General features: G+C 34.2%; 1 protein-coding gene and 1 long non-coding RNA gene across 2 annotated transcripts; both read left to right on the top strand.

The window, feature by feature from the left end:
* The first annotated feature begins 2,659 nt into the window (after positions 1 to 2,659).
* Positions 2,660 to 16,832, top strand: LOC122608044 (translation initiation factor eIF-2B subunit alpha-like). The gene is made up of 5 exons (XM_043781126.1): positions 2,660 to 3,168; positions 3,262 to 3,414; positions 4,069 to 4,210; positions 16,124 to 16,365; positions 16,452 to 16,832. The coding sequence occupies exons 1-5, from the start codon at positions 2,815 to 2,817 to the stop codon at positions 16,656 to 16,658; spliced, it is 1,098 nt and encodes a 365-aa protein (XP_043637061.1). The 5' UTR covers positions 2,660 to 2,814; the 3' UTR covers positions 16,659 to 16,832.
* A 4,353-nt stretch (positions 16,833 to 21,185) lies between these two features.
* On the top strand, positions 21,186 to 22,337 carry LOC122606523. The gene is made up of 3 exons (XR_006324929.1): positions 21,186 to 21,392; positions 21,497 to 21,570; positions 22,318 to 22,337. It is a non-coding gene; the product is annotated as an uncharacterized LOC122606523 (long non-coding RNA).
* The last annotated feature ends 3,601 nt before the right edge of the window (positions 22,338 to 25,938 follow it).

Here is a 25,938-nt window from a genome sequence, read left to right as displayed (position 1 = left end):
GGATATGGAGAATTGAATGAGTAGAGGGTGTGAGGTGGGGGTTGGGGGGCCGGCCTAGAGAGGTCCAAAAGTGGCTCCCGCTCCGCTAATTTCGACCAACAAACAAGCTTTGGATCATTTGTTGACCTTAAAATGATGATATAAGACTAATAAACAAGCTTTGGATCATTGAAAGTCAAATTTTGGTGCTAAGTCATCGAACCGAATTTAACTAAAACCTTTCCCTTTGTCACTTAAACGTTCTTGAATCACTTCTAAGTATCCTTGGGGGGATTGTGGCATAGTTTAGCTAGCTAGACCTTATCAATTGAGGATACCTTGTGATGATAAATTGTTGATTTAATAGGTTGTGATTGTTGTGCTCCCCGCTCACCCGATTAAGCTCATTCTAATTACTTCTAGAGGCCAAGGTGAGTTTCGTAAACCCTCCATACTCAATTGAGATTCGGGCTGAAAAGTGTACGTGCTTGTTATTGTTGTTTAATCGATTGATTGATTAACGTATTGACTTGTTGCTCGGTTAATTATGCTTCCATTTATGAATACTTGTTGTGGTTTGGGTAGTTATGCATACATGGAAGACGGTTATACTTTCAATGAATAGGAGATGTGGTGGGAAGGCTGCGGGTGACCCTATATATAAGCATCAATGATTCCTTGAAATTAGAATCGTAAGAAGTGTATGTGCATTGTGTTGTTGATTGATGGAAAACGTTTTGATAAGGATCGGGACATAGGATCTCGCATGATAACATTTTCCCCCTTAACGTATTATAGATTTGTGATGGTGATAACGATTAAGTCCATGTTGATGGCATAACGATAAGCCGACGATTTGTGGCATAACTTTGTTGTTAACGATATTGTTTAACATGTATATTGAATATGAATGTTTAGTTGTAACGTAACGTTGATATTACGCATTTGAAATATATGTAAGTCGTGTCGTGATATTACGCATTTGAAATATATGTAAGTCGTGCCTGGAACGTATTTTACGCATTTGAAATATATGTAAGTCGTGCCTGGAACGTAGTTTACGCATTTGAAATATATGTAAGTCGTGCCTGAAACGTATTATAGGCATTGTTTATCATGTAAGTCATGCCGGTTTATTGCGCATTATTTATTATGTAAGTCATGCCATTATAACTATAATTGAACGTAAACGTTGACTTGTATTGATTTGTGATAACGTGAAACCTTTTAGGGTTTCCTTGGAACTTGATTAAGTACTCTAATCCTCGTATATCGTTAACGGTTGTTATCTCGACACACTTATTTCCTGTTACTTGTCCCTACAAACTCACCAGCTTTATGTTGACCTGTTTTAGTACACTTTTCAGGTGAACATGTTAGCTCAAAGATGTATTGGATGATTGATTGCTTGATTATGCTAGAATTGGATTTGGACTCTTCTTGGATCCATGATTCATCATTCCCGATTAGGGTTTATGCTTAGATGTGATCCGATTACTTGCATTATTGAATGGTTCGTATGGATTTACTTGATCCTTTTATGCATTTAGTTTTAATCTACATAATTTCCATGTCGTGCTGTGCTTTTCTTATGATACCCCATGATTCCGCCTTGTTGGGGTGTTACATCAATTCCCATTAAATTATATAAATAATTTTACACTATAAAAGCACCATATTCTTCTCATTCGAATGAAGTATATTTTTGAACCAAAAGATGAAGAATTTTACAACAAACAATATGAAGAATGTAATGTCGTTTTACATTCATATTTACATATTATTTTATGTGTTATATAATTTAAAAGATGTTATTTGTTTTTTATAGGACTTTGAAAATATCGATGACTTCAAGAATGACAAGAAAAATGAAGATGCATTTGATTTTAATGAACACAACTTGAACGACGACAACGACTTTTTGACAGGTGATGTATCTAAACAAGGAAGCGAGGGTTCATCGAGCAGAAAGATAAAGCGTGAGGCAAACCTCAAAATATTGGAATTGCATGAAGTCATCAATGTTAAAGATTCAGGCGATGAAAAGGTAACATTATATAATACAATACTTATAGTAACAAAGAAATGATGGATGAATGTGTGACTTCAACAACCATAAAAGATGCCCCTAATATGGTCTCAAATGGCACAAATGAGGAACCTTCCAATAACATTGGCGAATGTAACATGGACGATGCTACCATGGAAGGTGAAAATTCCAACGTTGTAGATACCATTGAAGATGTAGATAATATAATAATTAATGATGGTGGTGATTCAATGGTTGAAGCTACTATAGAAGTTGGCGTTTCTAATGATAACTTGGGGAAGAATACATAGCCTTATATATTTTCCATCTACTTCTTGCACCGTCAATTTATTTGTTTGAATATCTAGAAATTATTTGTTTTTCACTTATCTTATGTTTGTGTTTGCAACGTTTTATGTTACGGACGTAACTAATAAATGTTGGATGTTTGCATTTTTATTATTTATTTTTTGTTTATATATAAATTTCATGTACTCTTAGTTTCATATAATTATATATGGTTTTGAACGACCGGGTATAAATATAGTTCTTTTTGAAGTGCGGAAAGAATAAGCGAAGAGGATAAAATTTAAAAAAAAATAATATTTAAAGTGTGAAAAAGAAAGAGAGGATGAGTAGTTGTTTTGTTTGTGTGTTATTTCTTATTAACTAAAAAATACAGGGTAAAAAGAATCGTTTAGTCGGCGTCGGACGCGATAGAAGGGTAGTAATATTCTGTGTATATGAGGAATCCTATGAATCCCTGACGAACAATCATTTCATTGATTGACTGTTGTATTATTATTATGGCTTCTTCTTCATCTGACCCCCCCTTGAATCAAAACCCTAATCACAATCTATCGGCTTACTATCAAACAAGAGCCGCTCATCACGGGGTGGTAACAAGCGACTGGCTGGCCCAGGCTCAAGCGGCCGTTGGACCTCCTCAAACACCACCGTCATCGTCATCTTCGGATATGTTGGAAAAAATAAGAAAACAAGGGAGTGTGATAGAGGAATTCAACAATTGGAGAAAACAGGCGGATCTTGCAGAAGCCGTTGCTGCAATCAGGGCCTTGGCTTCCGTTATACGCTCCAGTGAAGCTACTACTATCATGGAACTTCAGTCTGAACTCGATTCTGCTTCCCTTTCCCTCAAGGCAACGCAACGCAACCTACCCCCTTTTTTTTTTTTTTTTTTTCTTTTTTCTAATACAGTAGTATAATTTAACTAAACCTACTATGCTTAACAGTCATGGGACACAACTTCTATCTCTTTGACGGCCGGGTGTGATCTTTTTATGCGTTACGTAACTAGAACTTCTGCTTTTGAATACGAGGATTTTGATTCTGCCAAGGCTCGCTTTCTTGAACGTGCTGACAAGTTTGGTGACATTTCTTACAAGGTATGTTTTCCTTTATATGTATCAATCAATGCCCAACTGCTACCATCTCTATCTAAGACTAACAAGGGCGTTTTATAGATTAACTATATATATTGCATTTTCCTTGGGGTTGTTATTAGTTGGAAAACAAGAGTTTTCTGTTTGCAGTGAAAATAATTTTGGAAAATCACATTTCAACACGGTTTATTTTCCTTGAAAATGTTTCTAGAAAACATCCCTTGTTTTCTAGATTAGTTTCTCAAGAAAACATGGAAAACAAAAAATGCATGATCAAATTAGAGTTTTCCAGTTTTCCTTGAAAATGGAATAAACCATTTTCCATTTTATAACATGAATTTGGAAAACAACTTATTGATGTTTTCCTCTCTACCCCCCCATTGAATATGTTCTCATCAATTTCATTTGTTTTCCAGAGATTGAAAACCCCTTTCATTTTCTAGAAAATTGAAAATGGAATATTAGAATTCCTTTTCTTACAACTAACCGCGCCCTTATATTTTTCTACAACTAAACACACCCCAAGGGATTTTAGCGTTTTTAAGGCACTCTATTGCGTATAAACTATAAAGTAAACCGCTAGGAATATGCTTACCAAATATACCTTCTAAATACTAATTAACGATTTGCAACTTCTAACCAAAACTTACTTTTCAGGCTCGGAAAATCATTGCGATGCTAGGTCAAGATTTCATTTTCAATGGTTGTACCATCCTTGTTCATGGTTTTTCAAGAGTTGTTCTGGAAATTTTGAAGACTGCAGCACAAAGCAAGAAAGTCTTTCGAGTTCTCTGCACAGGTCTATTTTTCTTTCAACTACCTCTTTCTTGTACCTGATCTCATTTTCCACAGTCAGCAAGCCTAAGTGGCAGCCTTATACTAAAGACTAGTCCCCAGGAGGACTAGTCCTAATCAGCGCCATATGAGCAAAAAACTATCCAAGGACTAATCCCCCTAAACCAACCTTATACTAAGGAATAGTCTTGGACTCACCTTTTTAATTAATTTTACACTTTATCTAACTTTACACTTTCAATCCCCCAAATCAAAAACATTTCATTAAAATTATAAACACTACATTACTTAAAATCACAGACAATACATTATTTAAAATAACAAACAACACATGACATAGTACAAAAAAATTTAAATTACGAGTCCTAATATTGGCAACCAAATTGATAATCCGTAGACGACACGCCACTGTCACCATCATTGCGGTGGATTGCGGTGGATGTACTTATGGTGTTCATAGCCGGGATGGATTATTTGATCCTCGAAGGTGGACTTCTGTTGCGTATTCCTCCCCCGGGTGAGTTACGTAACCTTCGGGCTGACCACCATTATTAAGCGGGCCGACATTGCCTTGCCAATATTTCGCGTGCTCAAGCGTGGTCATTAAACTTGACTCGGCACCAGTTAGTTTGACAATGGTTAGTTCCAACCATGCAACCTTATGTTGTAGGTATGCCACGCAGTGTTGGTCCAAGACATTAGGATGTCGGCCGATTTTGAGAAGTTTTTCAATTTCGGCCGTGTAACCCGCTTTTTCTGTGTTCATGATGTTTATCACAGCCCTTGACGTCCGTTTTGTGCTTGTTATCGTCAAGATGTGAAGCTGCATCGAGTTTTTAAACTCGAACAGAGTCATGTTTGGCCTATAATTTCGACCTTTAGTCGAGGATTCTTGTGAAGATGGATCCATTTGGGTTTTTGAATTTTTTTATGATGTATAAAGATGGTTTATGTATAAGTATAGATGAATATGTGTGAGTTGTAGTGAAATGGTAGTGTATATATAGGGGAGGACCAAATCAGCCGTTACAGTCCGTTGAGGAATGAAACACATGGGGACGAGTCCCTGGAAGGAGGACGAGCCGGGACGAGCGGGGGACGAATTACATAAGACATCTCCTGATAACAAATCGGATGTCTTTATTTGATTTATATCTACGGAAAGTGAGAGACTGCCCTTGACATGCTTTTGTTAAGCAAATGTAAATGACCTTATAACGGAAAACAGACCAATAATATATTAATATCTTGAATCATTATGGAAAGTCTCATTCTCATATTGACATATCTTAGCAACCTTTAGTAATTGTACAAGCATCACCTTTGGGACCCTTAGGAATAGAATGTCACACAGGATGTATGTTATAGACTTATAATTGGTCTGATAATGGAATGAGTCTTGATCTAGATTAAATCTAATATTAGTGTAGCAATGAGATCTTTGTGTATGTTTTAAACTAAGCTTAGCGTAAAAGTGGGTTTTGGAGTCAACATTGGAGTATTGTTATATACATTAGTGTAACTTTTCTATAACATTAAGTTTTGTAAATTGGTGTGTTTGTATTTTGAATGAAAAATATGAGAAATGCTTGTCTTAGCACATTGTTGGTTTTATGACGCCTTTTTTTTTAATGATATGGCTGTTTTTTGACAAGTACCCTTTTAAGCCTTGAGAATCTTGGAGGAAGTTCCCAAGTTGCATGATGAAAAATCTGTAGTAAAAAAGAAAAGGGTTTGTCAGAGGGTGTTGTGGTGTTCTTTACATTGAAATGAAAGGAAAAGAATAGAAGGAATAAAAAGTAATGAAAATGAAGGAATTAGTTCATTCTCGAGCTAAAAGATTATCATAAGAAAGGAAAAGAAGGTTAAGAGTTTTTGTGTTCTTGAGTTGCAGAGGAAAGAAGAAAGAAAAAAGCCTACAATTATACAATGATACACTTTGTAAGTTTGTATGACATATTCAAGTACAATTAATTGAATTTACAAATACTATATAATCAAATTTTTTTTAGTGTTTGTTGGCGAGATATGTTGTCATTAGCCCACTTAAAAGCTACAGAACTGTAGAAAGGCAGTAGGCCTTAGTTAATTAATTAGTTTAATAAACAATTAAGCTCAGTTTGTTAGTAACTTGGAGAACAAGTTTAGCAACCCTATTTGTGTAGCCTATATATATATATATGATAGAGATCAAATGAGAAGGTACCTTAAGGAGAGAAGAGTGAGAAGGTTCGTTTTTGATTTTTTTTAACTTGTTTTTTAAACTTTTTTCCTTTTTTTCACTTTTTTCACTCTTTCTTTAATTAACTTATTCCATATAAAATTTTTAAAAATATTTTTTTTTCAAAGGGCGTAGCCCGTAAGCTATAGGCGAAACCTCTTAGCTTATGGTGGAGCCATAATAGCTAAGGGCGAAGCCCATTAGGTAGATCACTTCATCACCGATCACCCCCTACGACCTATTACTCTCTATGACCTATCACTCCCACCAGCTACCCCTTATTAATATCCTTAAAGGCGAAGCCCGTACCGTATCCATACATGTATAACTCACTAACTCGGGTTAAAAAATTTTTATTTTTTTTTTAAAATTTTTTTATGGATTGAATTAGTTAAAAAAAGAATAAAAAAGTGAAAAAAACAAAAAAACAAAGTTAAAAAAAATAAAAAATGGATCTTCTCTCCCTTCTCTACTTAAGAACCTTCTCTCTGGATCTCTACCCTATATATATATATATATATATAGTATTGTCTCTTGTACATGTATTTTTTGAGGACTTAATAAAGAAAAACCAATGCACATAGTTTAGTGCGAGATGCCACGTTAATCGTTTGTTTTCTTTTGCTTCTCTCTGTTAATCCTGTGTTGTGTGCGTATGTTGTCTAATCCTAACAAGTGGTACCAGAGAACAGGTGGCATACAGATCACAGTCACCCCATTATCACTACCCCAGCTGTCACCCAGATTAGGAGATTAGGGTTCCAGCTAGATAAGTCACCACATCCACCAGCTAGGGCTCACCACTTGGGGCTTGGGCAAAGCTGAGTTAAGCAGTATTGGGTCTGATTTAGACCGAGTCGGGTCTGATTTAGGCAGATTTAGGTCTGAATTGGGAAGTTTATTGTTTCAGAGAAACTGTTTAGGCAGAGTTAGAAGATCAGGGTTCATTCGGGCAGATTGGGTTTTTTTTGGGATTCATGAATTAGCAGTATGAAGAACTGGGTCGGGACTGCAGGGGCTGTTTCGAGAGTGTGTTCACAACAGAAAAGGAGATTATCTACCGCAGGGGCTGTTTCAGGTCTCTGGGGAGTTGGGACAATAGGGGTTGTTTCACGGATGTTTGGGACAAAGGTCCTTGCATGAAAAACAACAGCAGGTTGTTTGCATGGCTGTTTTAAAAGTAGGTGTCGATCAAGTTCCTTCAACCGAGTTCTATCATCCTTTTGTGCCTAGTATAATAACGGGGAAGTAAGGCGGTTTGTTCTCGAGGCATAAGTGGACAGGAAAGATTTGTCAAGCAGGAGGCTTTGAATTGGGTCACGCTTAGCTTGTGAAAAAAATATGGATGTCAGAATAAAGAGTAGTAGTTCTTGTTTTTTATTTCATTTGGTTGTGGTTGTAACAGCTGTTAAACAACTCGGAACGAAAGTAACCGGTAGCGAAGATCAAATCAGAAGTTTCTTAATGCTGATATCGAGTTCTTGGCGTGTTGCATGAAAAATGGGCTCTAAGGATCCGAAAGCAGGCGGCTTTGGAGCTTGGATTCATCTCGCTTAGCAAGGTGAAAGAAAACTTTAGAAGCATGAGGCTTGGTTTCGTGGTCGGTGAAGATGCTTCTATGGACAAGCATGATTAGAAGAGGTGAGACATTTTAGGAATCATTGTCCGTAAAATAACTAGGAATTGAACACTACAGAAGACTACAATTTTAAACGCGACATTGATTGGAGAGTAGAGAGTAGCGTGGATTCCTGGGTCATGGGTTTCGTGCTTCATTCACGCTACCCACGGCAGTGAAGCAGTGCAAAACTTAAAGTTAGGGATTTTGGAAAGGTAAGACTAGCGAAGCATGAAGTTTTCGTTGTGAAGGGCATGGATCACATAGATTTGAAGACTTCGGCCGGTTCATGCACTTTAAAAAATGTCTGGGTTATTCCAAGTCTGAAGAAGTAGTTGTTTTTTGCGGGCAGAACATGGCATGAGGTAGGCTTGGGAACGATTAATGGAGAGTTATCAAGGGAAATCTAGTCGTGACTCGATGTACATGGTTTTCGTTATATGGTCAGTTTACCGTCTAAGGGAGTGACTGTCCCAGTTCTGAAGAAAAATGAAATCCGGTTCACAAAATCTCGTGGCAAGAAGAAGGTTTGATTTGTAGATGGCAAACCCAAAACTACATGTCGGGATTCAGGTTGAATGAGCTAGGAAAGGTTCAGAGAAACCAGACAGGGTTTTCATGGTGGTGGGAGCATGGTGTTGTGTTTCGGTCAAAGCTTCTAGACATTAGGTTAAGAAAAAGCTGTTAAAGTCTCTCCAGTCGATGATTATCTGCTTTATTCGGAGAGTGTTTGTTCTCATCATGTTTCAGTTTCAAGTATCGACAGTTCGAGTCGGTGGGAGCCGGCAGGTACATAATTGGAGTTAATGTTTGTGACAGATGGGTTGAAGTTTAGTGGAGCTTTTATAGGCCTTCAGGTCGACTGAAGAGAAGGCTGGGGTAACTAGGGAGCATTAAAGAACAGGACGGGTTCTTGTTATAGATGTGCAGAAGAGTTGGATATGGTGCACTTCATGGTCCGAAGACATCAAGTGTGAGATTGTTGGCGAGTTACGTGGTCATCGGCCCACTTAAAAAGGGATATAATTAATTAGGCTTAGGCCAAGAGCAGACCTTGATTAATTAAGCCCAGTTTGTTAGTAACTTGGAAAACAAGTTTAGCAACCCTAATTGTATAGCCTATATATATATATATATTATAATTATCTCTTCTACATGTATTTTTTAAGTAGCCCCACGGGGACGCACTCAATGCGCAAAGGATATGGCCTAGGCGAGATGCGCAAAAAAAAGTGCAGGACTGGGAAAGAAAAAGCACACTTAATTAAAATTAGCAAATGCCATCCAAATTTAACTTTACCATTCTAAAACCAATATTTCCATTCCACCAAAAGCTTGAAAACAAATTGTTCATAAATTGACAGCATAAAATCTCAATACTTTGGTATATATTGAGAGGTATTCGTAATATAGAAGATAATGCAATGAAATTTCTGGATAAATATGTTTAATATACTGTATACCTGATATTAATTAATAAATATAAACTCAAGAAAGGCACCTTTTTTTAGTGGGCCTTTTAGCGTTTTGATGCGGTATAAGTGAAATCGCCTTGTCCTAGTGCCTATGCGTACAAGATGATGGATTTTGACAACTATGGTTCAGTTTAATCTTCTCTAAATCTATAACTGTGAAAAAATAATTTCACAAATCTGATTCTACTACAAAGAAAATTATTAGTTGTGCTTCTTTTATTTATCCAATACACACAATACATGAGTCTTTTGATATTTGTTAAATAAAATTTGTTGCACAAGTCTACAAACGTTGAATTCTCATAAATAAATGTACAATTGTTTCCTGGGGTCGGCGCAAGTGTTTGACACAATTAATGGTTCATGCAATAGTCAAATTGAGATTGTAACTTAGTATATAAGATAGTATCATAGCACTCCATAAGATGCTGTAGGCTGGTGTGTTGTCAGTGCCTTGGGAGAGGAGCACTACAGATATAAAGGATCCTTGCATAGAATACAGAGTATTTGGTTTAGCAGAATAGGTTAGTAGCTAAACAAGATATTAGACTGTTTTCCTTGTCAATCAGCCATATTTGTAGAATTTTTTTAAAACCGCAAAGCCCAAAACATCTCTTTCTTTTCCCTTTTGTTTTTCTTTTTTTGAAAGAAGGGCTATATGATGGAAAAGTCCTCCAACATGTCCAAAATATCTTTTTTGGGGTCCGAATAAAAATTTCTCTAGTGTGGGGATCAAAACCGGTTAAAACATCTTTATAGGGCCTGTACCGGCTAGAAGCTCATCGGTTACTGCTACCTAGCAGCCATGTGTATATATTTGGACCTACTTAACTCTATTTTTTATTATATTAATATTAATATAAATATAACTATAAATTCATGGGGATATATGAAAACACTTGTAGAGTTGCAGACAGAATTGATGCATTCAAACTCAATTAATACATCAGTTTCATATTTCTAACAAAGAAATTTGAGTTCTATTCTGATTGATCTTTTTTATACTTACAATTGATTTATCAATCAAGCTTTAGTGTTACCATCCTTCTATCTCTATTCTTCTCCGCATTTTCTTATTCTGGCCACCATTATCGCTAGACCGCCGCCCTTGCCGGGAAAATGGGTTACACCTCAAAACTCTGCAAAAGCTACCTCCATTATCTAAGCAACAAAGGGCAACCATCGAACCCCCAACACTGCCATCTTTGCTGCCACCCTCACGTTGCACCGTCGTAGTCGCACCACCTTAAGTTAACCATCGCGTTGCGACAGCCTCCTAACACCACTCTTTTTTGGTTATTTTCGGTTTCAAGCAAAACCGACCAAAATTTATCCTATCTAACTATCTTTTGCTGAACCACCCACACATAATCTTCATTAAAGATTCATTTTTTTTGTAATTTTTGGTTTTATTTTTTGGGTTCATTAAAATAGAAATTGGTACATAAATACAAATTTGTTTTAGTCCCTGCGTTTTTATGAGATGATATATAGATATAAATTTGTTTTGATAGTAGATATAGATACAGATTTGTTGGAAAATGACTTGCTAGGTTACAATGTTGATTGTCGTAACGACGTCATTTTTGATGGGTGGAGTTTTATTCCTTTATTATCTCTCTCCCCGTCAGATTTTGGTGGTGGAAGTTTTATTCAACAGAGAGGTGTGGCGGGATTCGTAGGTGAAGACCAGGTATGGGTTGCGAGGGTGTAGATGGTAGCAGATGACCGGAGGTGAATTCTGGTGAGGTTGGCTGGAGATGATTGTAACACCTCGACAAGGCGGAATCACGAGGTTACATACTAAGCACAACACGACATGGAAATTAAGTACGAGACAATTCTAAATGCATTAAAAGGAATGGAAATCCATACAATTCAATCAATTAAAATCCCGAGATCATACAAAAATGCATAAGGAGCACGACCATCAAACGTTTACAAAAGAGAGTACAAAAGATGACATATGATCCTAAGCATAACCATAAGCGGGGACTATGAATCACGGATCCACGGTAAAGTCCAAGTCCAGTCCTAGCATGCAAATAATCAATCATCATCCGATACGTCTTTCATTCACCTGTTCACCTGAAAAGTGTACTAAAACGGGTCAACATAAAGTTGGTGAGTTCGTAGATTTAAGTAAAAAAAGTCAAGTATCGGGATAACAACCGTTAACGATATACGAGGATTAATAACGTTCAATAACGTGGGCTCAACAACCCATAACGTGGATATAGAGGTACCCATAACGTGGATTCAACAATCCATAACGTGGATATAGAGATACCCATAGCGTGGATATAGGGATACCCATAACGTGGATATAGAGATACCCGTAACGTGGATATAAAGATACCCATAACGTGGATTCAACAACCCATAACGTGAGTGTACATATACATAATAAACGTTTCAATACACTACCACATAACGTTATTCATCACATATAAACGTTGAATAACACGTATCACAAGCAAGCAAATAGGCATCTCGTTTCATATCATAATGAATCGTATCAATCGACAAGCGTTTAACAAATGAGTACACTTTCCACCCCAAATAAAATAAGCGTAGGGGCTATGAAACTCACCTTTGCTTTGATCGTCAAGGTTTAAATTGATTTATAAATATTTGATGAGCCAAGATTGTCCAAGAACCATCAAGGATCACCACCTATCAATGCATTTATATATGACATACGTCTTAATTGAATGTACGCTCATGTAGACTTTCATATATTCATATATGTATATATATATACTTGTATATAATTTTGTACGTTTATGGGTATATTTGTATATACGCATGTAATGCTCTAACTTAGCCCGACATCAACTGGTTTAGGGTTTTACGCCTATCATATATATATATATATATATAGGGGTGAGATATTTTGAGACCACCTCTTATTTTAGGACCAACTAGGACCATTGATTTTTGTACATCATCATCATCTACTACGATATGCAAGACTTTTTTGTAAAAACACTAAGACTTTCCAACGACGGGCCCACCAGAAAATCATGTGTAAGTTAACTTACACACGTGTAAGTTACTTACACATGTGTAAGTTAACTTACTCATGATTTTTCTGTGGGCCCGTCGCTGGAAAGTCTTAGTGTTTTTACAAAAAAGTCTTGTATATCGTAGTAGATGATGATGGTGGTGTGTAAGTTACGAAAATCAATGGTCCTTTTTTGGACTTTTTTTAGTTGGTCTCAAATTATCTTTCCCCTATATATATATATATATATTTATTACGATTATTATTATGTGACAAAACCACCTTTTAGTTTTAGTTAAATAGGTATATGATTTTACGTATATATGGGCTTGCTTGAACTCCCGACCTTTAAATCTCGAAACCAATTAAAAAGGGCAGCAAAAGGGGCTAGTGGACGGCCCAAAAAGGAAGCCAGACCCATGCTAGGGAAATGGGCCCAATTAGAAGGCTGAATAGAAAAAGGGTCGTGTGTTTTTATATATATGTATTTACAAAAAGCTTCCTTCTTCTTCAACATATCAGATTAGGCTTTTTCCCACGCCACTTCAACACAGCATACGACTCAGACAGAGCCCAAGAGGACCCCACATGGGACCAGACTCCATGCAAGAAAGGAGGAGGAAGGCTGGCCAAAAATCTGGAATACAAGAATTCCCCACCACCGTAAGGTACGGTGGTGGCGGCGTCTGGTACGGCGGCAGAGAGCATAAGGGGAGTAATATACTGTGAGAAGGAGCGTAGGATACGCTAGGCTAGACCAGAATAGGCGTACAGTACGGTGGATTTGGGCGTACATTACGGTGCCTCAAAAATTGCAATTTTGGCGTCTGAAACAAGATTTTTTAGCGTAAACAGTTAGTTATGGGCGTAAGGTGAAATCGAAGGATCCAGGCAAGCGTAGGATACGGCCAAAAGGGCGTATGGTACGCTGGGTTGATGGCAGGGACGATTCTGGGCAGACAACATCATGGACAGATTTGACTTTTAAAGTCAAACCTTGACTTTAGCCAAATTAACACTAATTATCAGTTTTGATTCGAAATTGAGCCCACTGAAACATGTTTTAGATGCTAATCATCGAAATGGATGTAAACAACACAACTCCCTTTTCAATTTCGATCAGAATCATCATTTTCATATTAATTATTGTTTTTGACCTAATTTTAAAATATATGAACCCTAATTTGCTTGTAATTCGTTTTGTGTTGAAATCATACTTGTTTTTAGGTACTCATTAGTCGAAATGGACATGTACAAACTCAAACCCCCTTTCAAATCGGTCCACAACCCATCATTATGCATATAATTAGTTTTGACCTAGTTTATGGGCATAAAACCCAAATTTTTGCTTTAGATAACTTTTAAATCCGAATTTTGACCACAAGTTGCTTAGTTTAGATTACAAACATGATTTCAAGCTTGAACCACTCAAAGTTTGGTCTATAACATACCCAAATCTGGAAATTTGATTTTTGACCCATTTAATTAAATTAAAACCCTAATTTTTGACAAAAAATCATTTTGACTTGCATTTTGACTCATGGTTACTTCATATTGATTAAAAACATGTTTATAAACATCAAAGGGTAATAATAACACAAGTTTACTTACCAAATTCTTCCACAAGCCCAATAATCCGAATTTGAGCTATAAATGTGGATTCCTTGCACTTTGACTTTCTAAATTTGAAGATGAAGATTACTTGATGATAATGATGATGAATTTAATACCAATCCAACTTGAACAACATTTAGTTAGTGCAAGAATTTAGTGAGAGGGAAAGAGGATGTAGTTTTGCCTTCAATTAGAGAGAGAAAGGAAAGAGTGATATGAATGGGGGAGGGTGGAAGGCATTGGTTGGGTGATTGGATAGGGTTGGGTCATTGGGTGTTTCATGGGTCATGGGTCGACCCATGGATCACCCGATTACATTTCTAACCAACTAATAAATCGTTTTACGTCTCAACTTGTTAAGTGCGTCCACATAGTCTCGTTTAGCATAAATACACGTTCCCTAATTCATAAATAAATAAATGAATTATTTAATCATATAAAATGATAAATCATTTAGCACGTTCGAGTCAACGGGTCGAGAATCGATTAAGCCACAAAATCATGGAATTAAATCAAAATTAATCACGTTTAGTTCACGTTAATTACACGTAAAAATCACAAACGTTACAATGATGTTCGGTGGTAACGAGCTCGATTGTTATCCAAGTCTTCGGTTGATATCCGGTGAGGTTGGCCGGAGATGAATTTCAGCGAGGGTGTATTTGGTTAGCTGATGTTGTTATATACACAACAACAATCATACATATATGTATCTATATATGAAACACCAAAATCTATATATAGTAAAGAAACAAAGACAAAAAGTAAAAGAGAAAAATGAGGTGGAAGATACAGATCATCAATTTGGCTAAAAATAATTAAAATGAAATTCAAAATTAAAAATGACGGGTAGCCTTGTCGCGGACCCCATAAAGACTTTGTAGCCGGTTTTGTTCCCCACAATGAAGAAGTTTTTCGTTTGGACCCCAGAAAAGATATTTTGGACAAGTTGGAGGACTTTCCAATCAAATAGCCCTTAAAGAACTAAAGAATGCATGAAAATAGATTGGTTTTCCTTTCCTCTTGTTTTTATACAATAATTTAACTCGAGAATGCAGGATTGATGTTTGATGTGGTAAGGGGGATTTTCAGAAAGGAGATGGAGGACTGGAGGAGTGCAAACAAAATCGATATTAATGTGTTAATCTGAATTTTAATATATTTATTTAGATAAACGGGTCATGAGTCATGGGTTAGAGCTCAACCCATTTAGTGGGGCCATGGATCACATATTCACATCACAAGCTTTAGTAAATCCTGTCCAAATCTATCATTGTCTCACCTGCTGAAGAGAAAGAAGGGGGAGGGGGGGGGGGGGGGGGGGGTCCTTAGCGAGTGAGCGATGCTGATATTAGTGGGTCAGTTGGTCATCATCCTTTTTATTAACATTAATTGGTAGGTCAGCCCCTCATTAGCTAATGGTTCAGATCCCTTTACTTGGGTTATGGTTGGATCATTAGTCAATCCAATGCAAATTTGCCCAGTTACTTGCTACTAAAGGGTTGGAAGTCGCTAATGAAACCAGTTTTAATAGGTCAATCAGACATGATCCACTTTTGTTAGATTAATTGGCGCAGGGGTCACCTCTTTTAGCTAATACGTCGGCCTTTATCTGGATTGCTGGATAGATTATCAGTCGAGCCAATCTAATTCCAACCCACTGACTTGCCTAACGTAGGCCTTCGCCATGCGTACTTCTCTTTTATTTTCCATATTATTTTTCTTCTACAAAATGCACTCATCATGTTTGCAGATGGCGAATATGTTTGGAATTGAATTTTAGCTGTTGTGCCCTGTGAAGTGTGAACACAATATTTTTGTTTTTATGATTAATTGTAATTACCAGTTGATTTTACATGTGGTTGAATGCTTTCTGAATTACTCCAGCTGCCACATTCTTGCATGTATTTGAAAATCTGACTGCAACTTCATAATCCTGAACTTCTACTCAAGAACTTAAATCGTCTTGGTCTTAAATGCAGAGGGGCGGCCAGACAGGACAGGGCTAAGATTTTCCAATGAGCTGGCAAAGCTTGATGTTCCGGTGAAGCTGTTAATTGATTCAGCTGTAGCATATAGTATGGATGAAGTTGATATGGTATTCGTCGGGGCAGATGGAGTGGTTGAAAGTGGAGGTATAATTAACATGATGGGAACATATCAGATTGCATTGGTGGCCAAGACCATGGACAAGCCTGTTTATGTTGCTGCTGAGAGCTACAAGGTATGAAATGAGATTTTCAACAGATCGTGTAAAGTTTTAATATCCAGCCATCTTATTCATCATATATTATATTCTAAACTTTGCAGTTTGCTCGTCTGTATCCGTTGGATCAGAAGGATATGGTACCTGCATTACGCCCTGTTGATTTTGGAGTACCCATCCCAGCAAAAGTTGAAGTTGAGAGATCAGCTAGAGATTACACCCCACCACAATATCTGACCCTACTTTTTACAGATTTGGGTGTGTTGACACCGTCTGTTGTTAGTGATGAGCTTATCCAGCTTTACTTGTAACTTGGAGGAATTCTTTTGGCAGTTTATAGTACGCTATATAAAAATTTTGTTATGTGTTTTTTTGTTGACAATGAAGTCGGTGGTTTTTTGATTTTTTTTTAAATATAGCATTGGTGCACCTGAATTGCTTGCTTTTATCTGCATTAATAAAAAGTGTTAACGATTGTTGATGGATTTTTTTTTTTTTTAAATGGGTTTGGCACATATTCTCTGATGTTGTTTTTGGTTATTTTGGATGTACACGCATTAGTGCGGCCGTGTTCCATTTATATACAAAGAGGCTAGTCTTGCTGGTTTGGATTTCACAACTTGTGTTCGTATCTATTACGACGACCCGCGCATTTCGGCGGCGGTGGCGGCAACTGGTGGTGTTAGTGGCGGTGGTGGTAATGATGAGGTTATTAATCTAAAAGTAATTAACGTAAATGGTAGTGTAATTATTTTATGATTAAGGGGTGTATCTTTTTAAATAACTTTATTAATAATATTATAAATTAGGTGAAAATATTTAAATTAATTAATAAAGGAGATACAGATAATTTAGATAAATATGAGTCTAAAATATTGTAGAAAATATATTGGGTAGATTTAATGTGAGAGTTAAGAATGTGTTGAATACTAAGGGTATTTTGGGTATTTTAAAGGTAGAGAGTTGAAAAGGGGATAGTAGTTTGTATATTAATATCGTATATATAAATATGAGTGTAAAATATTTTAAAAAATATATTGGGTAGATTTAGTGTGAGAGTTAAGAATGTGTTGAATATTAAGGGTATTTTGAGTATTTTAAAGGTAGAGAATTGAAAAGGGAAGAGTAATTTGTATATTAATATAGTATAGATTATGAATTTATCATGTGTTTAAACATCACGTAGCATTAACATACATGAACTTGTATTTGGTTTGTGTTATACTAGAGGTTACCTGCGCCATGCGTGATAGTGACGATGACGGATGATGGTATCGTGTGGCGGTAGCGGTAGTGGTGCTGGTAGTGGTGGTGGTGGCGGTGGCGGCGGGTAATGTAAGTTATTGATGTAATATGGTTTTGAAGAATCGTTGGATGTTAAAACTTAGAATTAAAACAAAATATAATTTGATTTATACTATAGTATATATATATATATATATATATATATGGGGGAAGTGAGTATGGGGTTGTCCCCCATCTAAGCTTAGTTGGGGAACCCCTCACATTTAGTTTTTATAATCATAAAAATCATGACAGGCCATGTATTTATTTAAAATTCAAACAAATAGTAAAATATTTGTATGTGAGAGATTCTCATCTAAGCTTAGATGGGGGACAACCCCATACTCACTTTTCCCTATATATATATATATATACTAGGTCTTTTACCCACACGATGTGCGGCTATTTAAAATAACCTACGTAAAAAGAATAAAAATGAACATGAACTAATATATAATAATACATTAAAGCATATAAATTTTTTGAGAAATATAATGATGTATAAAGCACATAAAAATTAACAACCCAATTACTTTTCATATTAAAAGTCGAAAAGAATAATCAAAAACCAACTTTAAAAAAAAAATATGACAATGGTGTGATGTGTCGACACAATTATCTAATCTATATATGAAACTAATGTTGGGTTTTAGGAAACAAAATCAATTTTATTAATTTCATAATTTTTTTTTTACATACCAATATATATTTAATATTTTTTATTGCATAAATAAATATATATTGTGGAAAATTATAGAGATGATACATAGGATGAAATACTATGTGGCAAATTTTAAAAATAGTTTTAAATTAAAGAGGGTTTTAAAAAACTAGGATTCTTATTGTTTTAATATATATATATATATATATATATATTGTATTTTTTCTTTTCAATTACGAACTGGGTTTGTTGGAAGGCTTATCTTTGTTTATTATTCAACATGACTAAAATTAAATATGTGCTTATTTAGCATGTTTTAGAAAAAGGAATATTCTTGGGCTATAGCACAATCAAAAGGCTAGCGAGTCTATATTCTGAAGCTGAGATGTAGAGTTTGATGAAAATGCTTCTTGGAATTTAGAGAAAAAAAAAAAGTTAATAAACAAACATATCTTCAAAGGATATCTATAGAGACTTCCGCTCAACAACCACCACAAATTGAGCATTATGGAGGAGATGAACTCATGAAAGTACAGGCAAACAAGCCCAACTACATCAACTTTTACGCCATCAACATTACCTTTGGCACAAGAGGAGTCAAGTTCCGAAGTCAACACCTAGAGGAGTCAAAACATTAACCAAAGTCTACGAGACTTGCTACTTCACATCTATAGAACATGAAAGCTATGAAGCTACAACCGAAGACAAAAAAAATGAGTGACAGCTATAAATGAAGAAATTAAAATGATTGCGAAAAACAATCCATGGGAATTACTTGATCTTCCCAGAAATAAAGAAATCATTGGAGTGAAAAAATCATTGGAGTTAAGCGGGTCAACAAACAAAACTTAAACCCGATGGTTTTATACAAATACACAAAGCAAGACTAGTGGCTATAGGCTACTCACAAACAACCAACCTGGAGTCAACTACAACAGCGAAGTTACATCGAAATACATTAAGGAAAAGCGTTTAATTTAATGTGTTTCTAGGATTGTCTAAAATTATAAATAACTAGATATTTAGTTTAATGGAATCCTCGAGAAATTAGTGGAGTTGATTAGAATATGGCATAGATGTTAGCTAAAGTAAATTAGAGAAATTAACGGATGGTTCCAACCGACTTATAGGTAGGCATTTCATGTTCACAATTATGTATCAATTCAGAATTTGAAGCAATAAACTTCCATTTTGTTACTTGTACATCTCTACTCACGTATTATATAAAAAGAAGGGAAAAAATCCCCTCAATTAATATATTAATCAAGCTTGTAAGTCAAAATCATCATCATCATGTTTAAATAATTAAAACGTACACCAATTCTAACAATTGTATGTGTTTATTATTATTACGAGGGCTAATACTCGTGCATATTGCACGGTTGACTCATAATTATTCATTTATATAAGATAAATTATATATATGCTTTTGATAAATAGGCAATTAAATAAAAGATTTTGCTAAACAAATACATATATATTAAATAGTCGTACAATTAAAAAAAAATGAGGGGTGATTTTTTAATATTCAATATTAATTGCATAATCATTTCCTTGTTTATACCTATTATTGACATTGACATTTAACAATTTAACAATAAACTAAAACAGGATTATAACTTCCATTGAATGACACGTGGTACCGTCTTAAAGCAACAAATGTCTTTTAAATCATATACAATCAAAAAAATTCTATCAAATAATAATTATAAAATATGTATTAGTTATGTATATTATAATTATTTCCTTATGCCAATCATTCTCTAACTCTTCCCTAAACTTTTTTTCCTTATCTATTATAAAGTTTCCTTATTTTATTAGTAAGTAATAAGAATAAAATTAAGAATAATACACGTATAATCTTAATTCTTTGCAAGCTAGCCTATATATACCATCTAGAGATACGGTTATTCCATTAAACAATTACTGATTTTTAGAGTTTAAAAGAAGTAAAACAATCAGAGTACAACTTTTCCATCAATTTCCAAAGTTGCTGATTTTTTTTTTGGAAATGCTAAATACAGCACGTGCATAAAAAAACTTGTACCTTTCATATTAAAAGTTCGCCCCCTGATTTTCATGGTAAATGTACAAACAATTTATGCACCTTAAACACAGCCCTAAGTGTTGTATTTAGCAAACACTTTTTTTTTTAATAAAAGTTGAAATACTTATAAATGATTATTATTGTATTAAATTTGTTACCATATTTAGACACTTTTGTTACCAAAATTTTGGGCTATAATATAATTTAATATCAAACATATGTACAATGATTTTATGTCTTTGAGATCTTAAGAATCAGCAACTTTGGAAATTGATGGAAACGTTAATTTAATTATTAAATGGAAGCTATAATCCTCTTTTAATTTATTGTTATATTGTTAAATGTCAATGTCAATAATAGGTATAAACAAGGAAACGATTATGCAATTAAAATTGAATCGAATTAAATAATAGGGTTTTGTTAGTGACAGCCCCTAGCCCCTGGGGTTGTCAGTAAAAACTAATTGGATGCATTAAAAATTGTACCTTGCTGTTAGAAAAATCAGGGGCGCTTTTTAATATATAATGTACAAGTTTTTAAGCATGTAATATGTTGTTAGTGACAGCTGTCATTATCATTTTCCTAAATAATAAAATAAAAAAGTAAATATAACTTTCGGAAATTTAAAACTCTCAAAAATTAAAAAGTGGTTAGATTTTGAGTTGCAGATATAGTATGTGGGCTAATTAATATTGGAAGAATATTGTGAAATTCCACGGCCCCTATATTCATTCACATTCCGTTGTTTACTTGATCATCAACATATATCTTCTTCTCTAATATAATTATAAATAACTTCCAAATTTATATATATATACAAATAGCGTGCGTGCGTGCATAGCCGCGTTGGTATAGGCAGCAATACATATATACTAAAAAGTATATGGCTGCTAGTAGTTCATCAACCAAATATGATGATAAAGTCATTATTCCCATTTCTGACGACGAAGACGCTCAACAACTCCAACTTGAAGAGGCCAAGAGATGGATGCGGTGTCCCAACCGCCGCTTTTTTGTTGAAAAACGATTTGGCTGTTCCATTATTTCTTGCAGGTTAATCAATATTGTTCCAATTCTCTTATTTTCCATTAATTAATCAATTAATACTGTTCTCCTTAATTATTTTCTCTCTTTTAACTTTGCACCGACGTGCGTAGGTGTGGGTGTCTCTTTAATTATGGATGGTGATCTGTACCCGTCCGTTTTCGACAATACATCACCTTTCGCGTTTGTAAGTGCGGGAACAACGGCTTGTGGTTGTGGTCGGTCTTGATTATTATTAAAAGAACGAATTGCATTTTTGGTCCCTGTGTTATCATACATTTTGCAAGTTTGATACAAACATGTATAAAGTCGCGAAACGCATCCCTGTCATATCACACATGTTGCAATTTTGGTTCAACAGTAACGTTCCGTCTATTTTTACCGTTAAAAACATCATGTGCCCCTCACGTGAGAGGCAATATTATCTTTTCAAATAAAAAAGGACCATTCTTGCAACTAAACCTAATACATCATCATCATGAGATCACTTATAAGAAAAAGTCTCAATTCCTTAAAACTTCTTCCAATTCATTCCATATCTCATTCAAAATGAGAAAATTTCAAATCTATTTTTACATACAAATTACACATACATATATTACCTTTGAATCAAAATCGGCCAACACTATTAGTTTCAATCAAAATTTCCGGCCGTCATGCATCTGAAAAGTGGTGGCAGTGTAGATTCTGACCATCCACATTTGCACCCACATCTATGCATACATACATCACCCATATTTATACATCAACTAAAAGTACACACCACAAACCTAGCTTTTTGGCTTGTCGGAGCAACACAAAAGCTCTGGTAAATCATTGTACTAGTAATTACAATGATATTAATTTATTTCATTGTTTTTTTAATTATCAATCCAAGTATTATTTAACAAAAAGTGAACAACTATATGTAATCAAAAGTTGTTGACATTTAAAGATCTGATCGGATAAGCTCACAGTCTTTGCGGTAGAGCTGATGGTTGTGGTCATCGTGGTTATGGTCGGAGGCCGGAGCAACCATATAAATATATCATCGTGGATCTTTCGAAGGGAGCCGAATCCAGTGAGGATAACTTCAAAAGGAAGGTTGACATCATCAGTATCAGTGAGTTCGTTGGAGAAATAGTCGCCGAAGAAGACAATCAAAGAGGTAGATGGGTCACTTTATGTTATACAAATAGATATTGAACAAATGTGTATATAATACATGGATCATTGATAATAAAGATGTGTATATGATATAGATATTTAGATGTATGTATGTATGTGGATCATTGATTTTGGTTATATATAATGGAGATATAGACATATAATGGATATACAGTACAAAGATTTGTGTGTCTAGATCTGAGAATAAAAGATAATAAGGTGTTTAAAGATCATAAATCTTTTTTTTATGTTGTCTTTTGATGACGGTGATGATAAATACATGAAAAACAAAAAAGAAAAAAAGGAAGTTTGAGTTAGTTTGCAATAATGGTCCTTGTTCATTTGAAAAGACAATATTGCCCCTCACGTGAGGGGCACATGATGTTTTTAACGGTAAAAATAGACGGAATGTTACTGTTGGACCAAAATTGCAACAGGTGTAATATGACAGGGATGCGTTTCGCGACTTTATATATATTTGTATCAAACTTGCAAAATGTATGATAACACAGGAACCAAAAATGCAATTCGTTCTTATTAATATTAAATTTACATTTTTTATCAGACCCAGCTAGCTATAAAACTGATTAAGTTGAGGACCTTGATCGATCCATCATTTTCATCTTTTTGTTTCTCGATCAATATATCTTTTGTTATATGCCCTGCATGCCATTATATATACATCCAGTTATTCTAGTTGTTTTACCCGTGAAAGTATACCTATTCTATAGCTGTTTTTCGTACTTTGGATCTATTCTACGAAAATTCTTAAGTAGGGATGTAAACTATTAAAATGGACAAACCACATGGACGAATCGTGCAGTTACAAAGCTATTTGTGGGTGGCAGATTACAAAACTGCCCTCACATGCAGCTCACGTGCGTCGACTTAACGGCCAAATACTAACGCCATTTGTGACAAGTTTAGACTGATTTGTTTAAAAAAACTTAGCAGGGATGTAAACCACGAAAATAGGTAAACCACAGAGACGAATCCTGCAATTAACTCTAAGTTAAAAGACAGTTAAACTAATGACTTATTAACCAATCTTATCACTCGATTTCATCAAATTGACTTTCGCTGATGTCATCATTTAGTTTTTTACATAATTTTATTTTATTTATTAAAAACAAATAACTAATAATTATTTTTACAATGTCATTAAAATTGGTTTCTATCTACAAAGCTCGATTTTCACACAGGAACAATTGTACATTGCAGTATCGAGTTAAGTCGTGAAGGGGCTTTAAGGTGTTAATATGGGACAAAGATGAGAAGAGAAGAAACACTACAACAAATTTCGTCTATAAAGAAGTCTTTCAAATGATGAAGGAGGGTATATGCTTCCAATGTTCTTTTATTACATTAGTTTTCTTTCTATTAGCTTAATATTCTTGGCATTTGAATTAAATACTTAGTATCTATTTATATCTTCAACTTTTAAACTTATAAGTTTTTATGAGTTACATGTATCAATGTCTAATATTAATAATGTCGTAAGTCTCAATTTTAGTGTTGGACATGAGTCTAAAAGCTAGTATCGGATGATATGCGTGCTAGGAATATATATATGGCCCATTGAATATTAAATCTCAATTGTTTCTTAATCCCACTTACCCCTTGATGTTTACCCTCTTCCTCTTAAGTTGGAGGTCACGCGTTCAATTTCTATTATTTATTGGAGTTTTTAATTTGTGGCCTCTTTTTTAGCATCTTTGCTAAGGAGTACCATGTCTTTTCAAATCCGACCCAAAACAAGTCATAATCAACTCAAAATGATAATAATGTTATTACATTTTTGTTAAAAGATACATATTATACCTCCTGATATTATCATTAATTTATAGACTTAAAATGATAGCAACGTTATTATATTTTTGTTAAAAGAGATTACATACAGTTTGTTTTTTTATTTGTTATCCAATGGGGCCGTTTCCTCATTATATTATACTAGTATTTTTATTGGGACAAAATTCTCGCGATAAAAGTTAAAAAAAATTAAGCCGAAAAACAAAATTTCTGTGACAAAAGTTAAGAAAACAAAAATTGTGGTCAAAAGTAAAGAAAATGAAACTTTGGTGACAAAATTTAAAAACCAAAAGTTACGTGGTAAAAGCAAATAAAATAAAATTTTCAGAGCGAGACTAAAAAAAAGTTATGTGGAAAAAATTACAAAAGTTAAGAAACTTTCCCTGACGAAAGTTTAATAAGTAAAAGTTATGTGGTAAAAATAAGAATGGAAAAACTTAAAAACCAAAAGTTATTTGACAAAAATATAAATAAAGCAAAACTTGGTGACAGAGTTTAAAAACTTAAACTTGAAAACAAACTTCGTTAAATACCCTTTTGTAACTACCGTTAATTATTAACAACCTTTAAGACCATTGATTAATTTGGGTGTGCAAAAGCTTAATATACCTTATGCATTAGCGGGAGTACTTTTAGCTATAGTACTCCCACACACACTGACTTTGAAATTTAATATTTATATACTTATATCTAATTAGGTTTTCATTTTTATAATTATTTTTTAGTGTAATCAAATAAAAAAAAACTTTTTTATACTTCTATCATAGTTTTAAAGGGAATTGATTATAAAAAAGAAATACTGGAAAAAGATAATAAAAAAATATAATATTTAGTTAATAAAGATGGGTGAATAAGTAAATTGGATAAGAAAAAAATAAACGCTAGTTCAAATAATGATAACTTCTAAGAAGTTTCTGTTGAAATTGTATGAATTTTCTTTTAATTATATATAGAAATAACGGATCAATATTCTTTCCATTTGATAGTCAAAGTAATAATTTCACACTTTTTAAATTAACAATCTTAATCTTGATCTTATCTTAATCTTAATAAATACTAAAAGGTAACTAACCAAACTTCAATTGACCAATCATAGCCCTTAATTTATTTAAATTATCAAATTAAACATGTGACTTAATTCAATTTATTATTAAAATTAAGTTATGCAATTTAAAACAAAAATTAAATGTCTGACTAAAAACACTCTAGATAACTACAACTATTAACTAAGTTATATACTCTAGATAAATACAACTATTAATTCAATATACCTAATAAATAAGATTTTGTTATGTAAAAAAAATGTCGACCTTATTATTGAAAAACTCTATTCATACAATTTTTTTATGCAACTATTAATTCAATATACCTAATAAATAAGATTTTGTTATGTAAAAAAAATGTCGACCTTATTATTGAAAAACTCTATTCATACAATTTTTTTATGTATATTAATAAATTAAAGTAATCTTAGATGGTTCATAACTACCAATTGAAGTTAGAGTAGGATAAAAATTGATATTACATTATCTACAAGAGAGGTAGATGTTAGGTAGTTTTAGTCATCCCAACACCAATCTTTATCGACTATTGGTTTGTA

The sequence above is a fragment of the Erigeron canadensis genome, chromosome 7 (assembly GCF_010389155.1).
Source record: "Erigeron canadensis isolate Cc75 chromosome 7, C_canadensis_v1, whole genome shotgun sequence".
NCBI lineage: Eukaryota > Viridiplantae > Streptophyta > Magnoliopsida > Asterales > Asteraceae > Erigeron > Erigeron canadensis.
The sequence above is the reverse complement of the archived record's forward strand: the minus strand, read 5'-3'. Positions and strand labels throughout refer to the sequence as shown.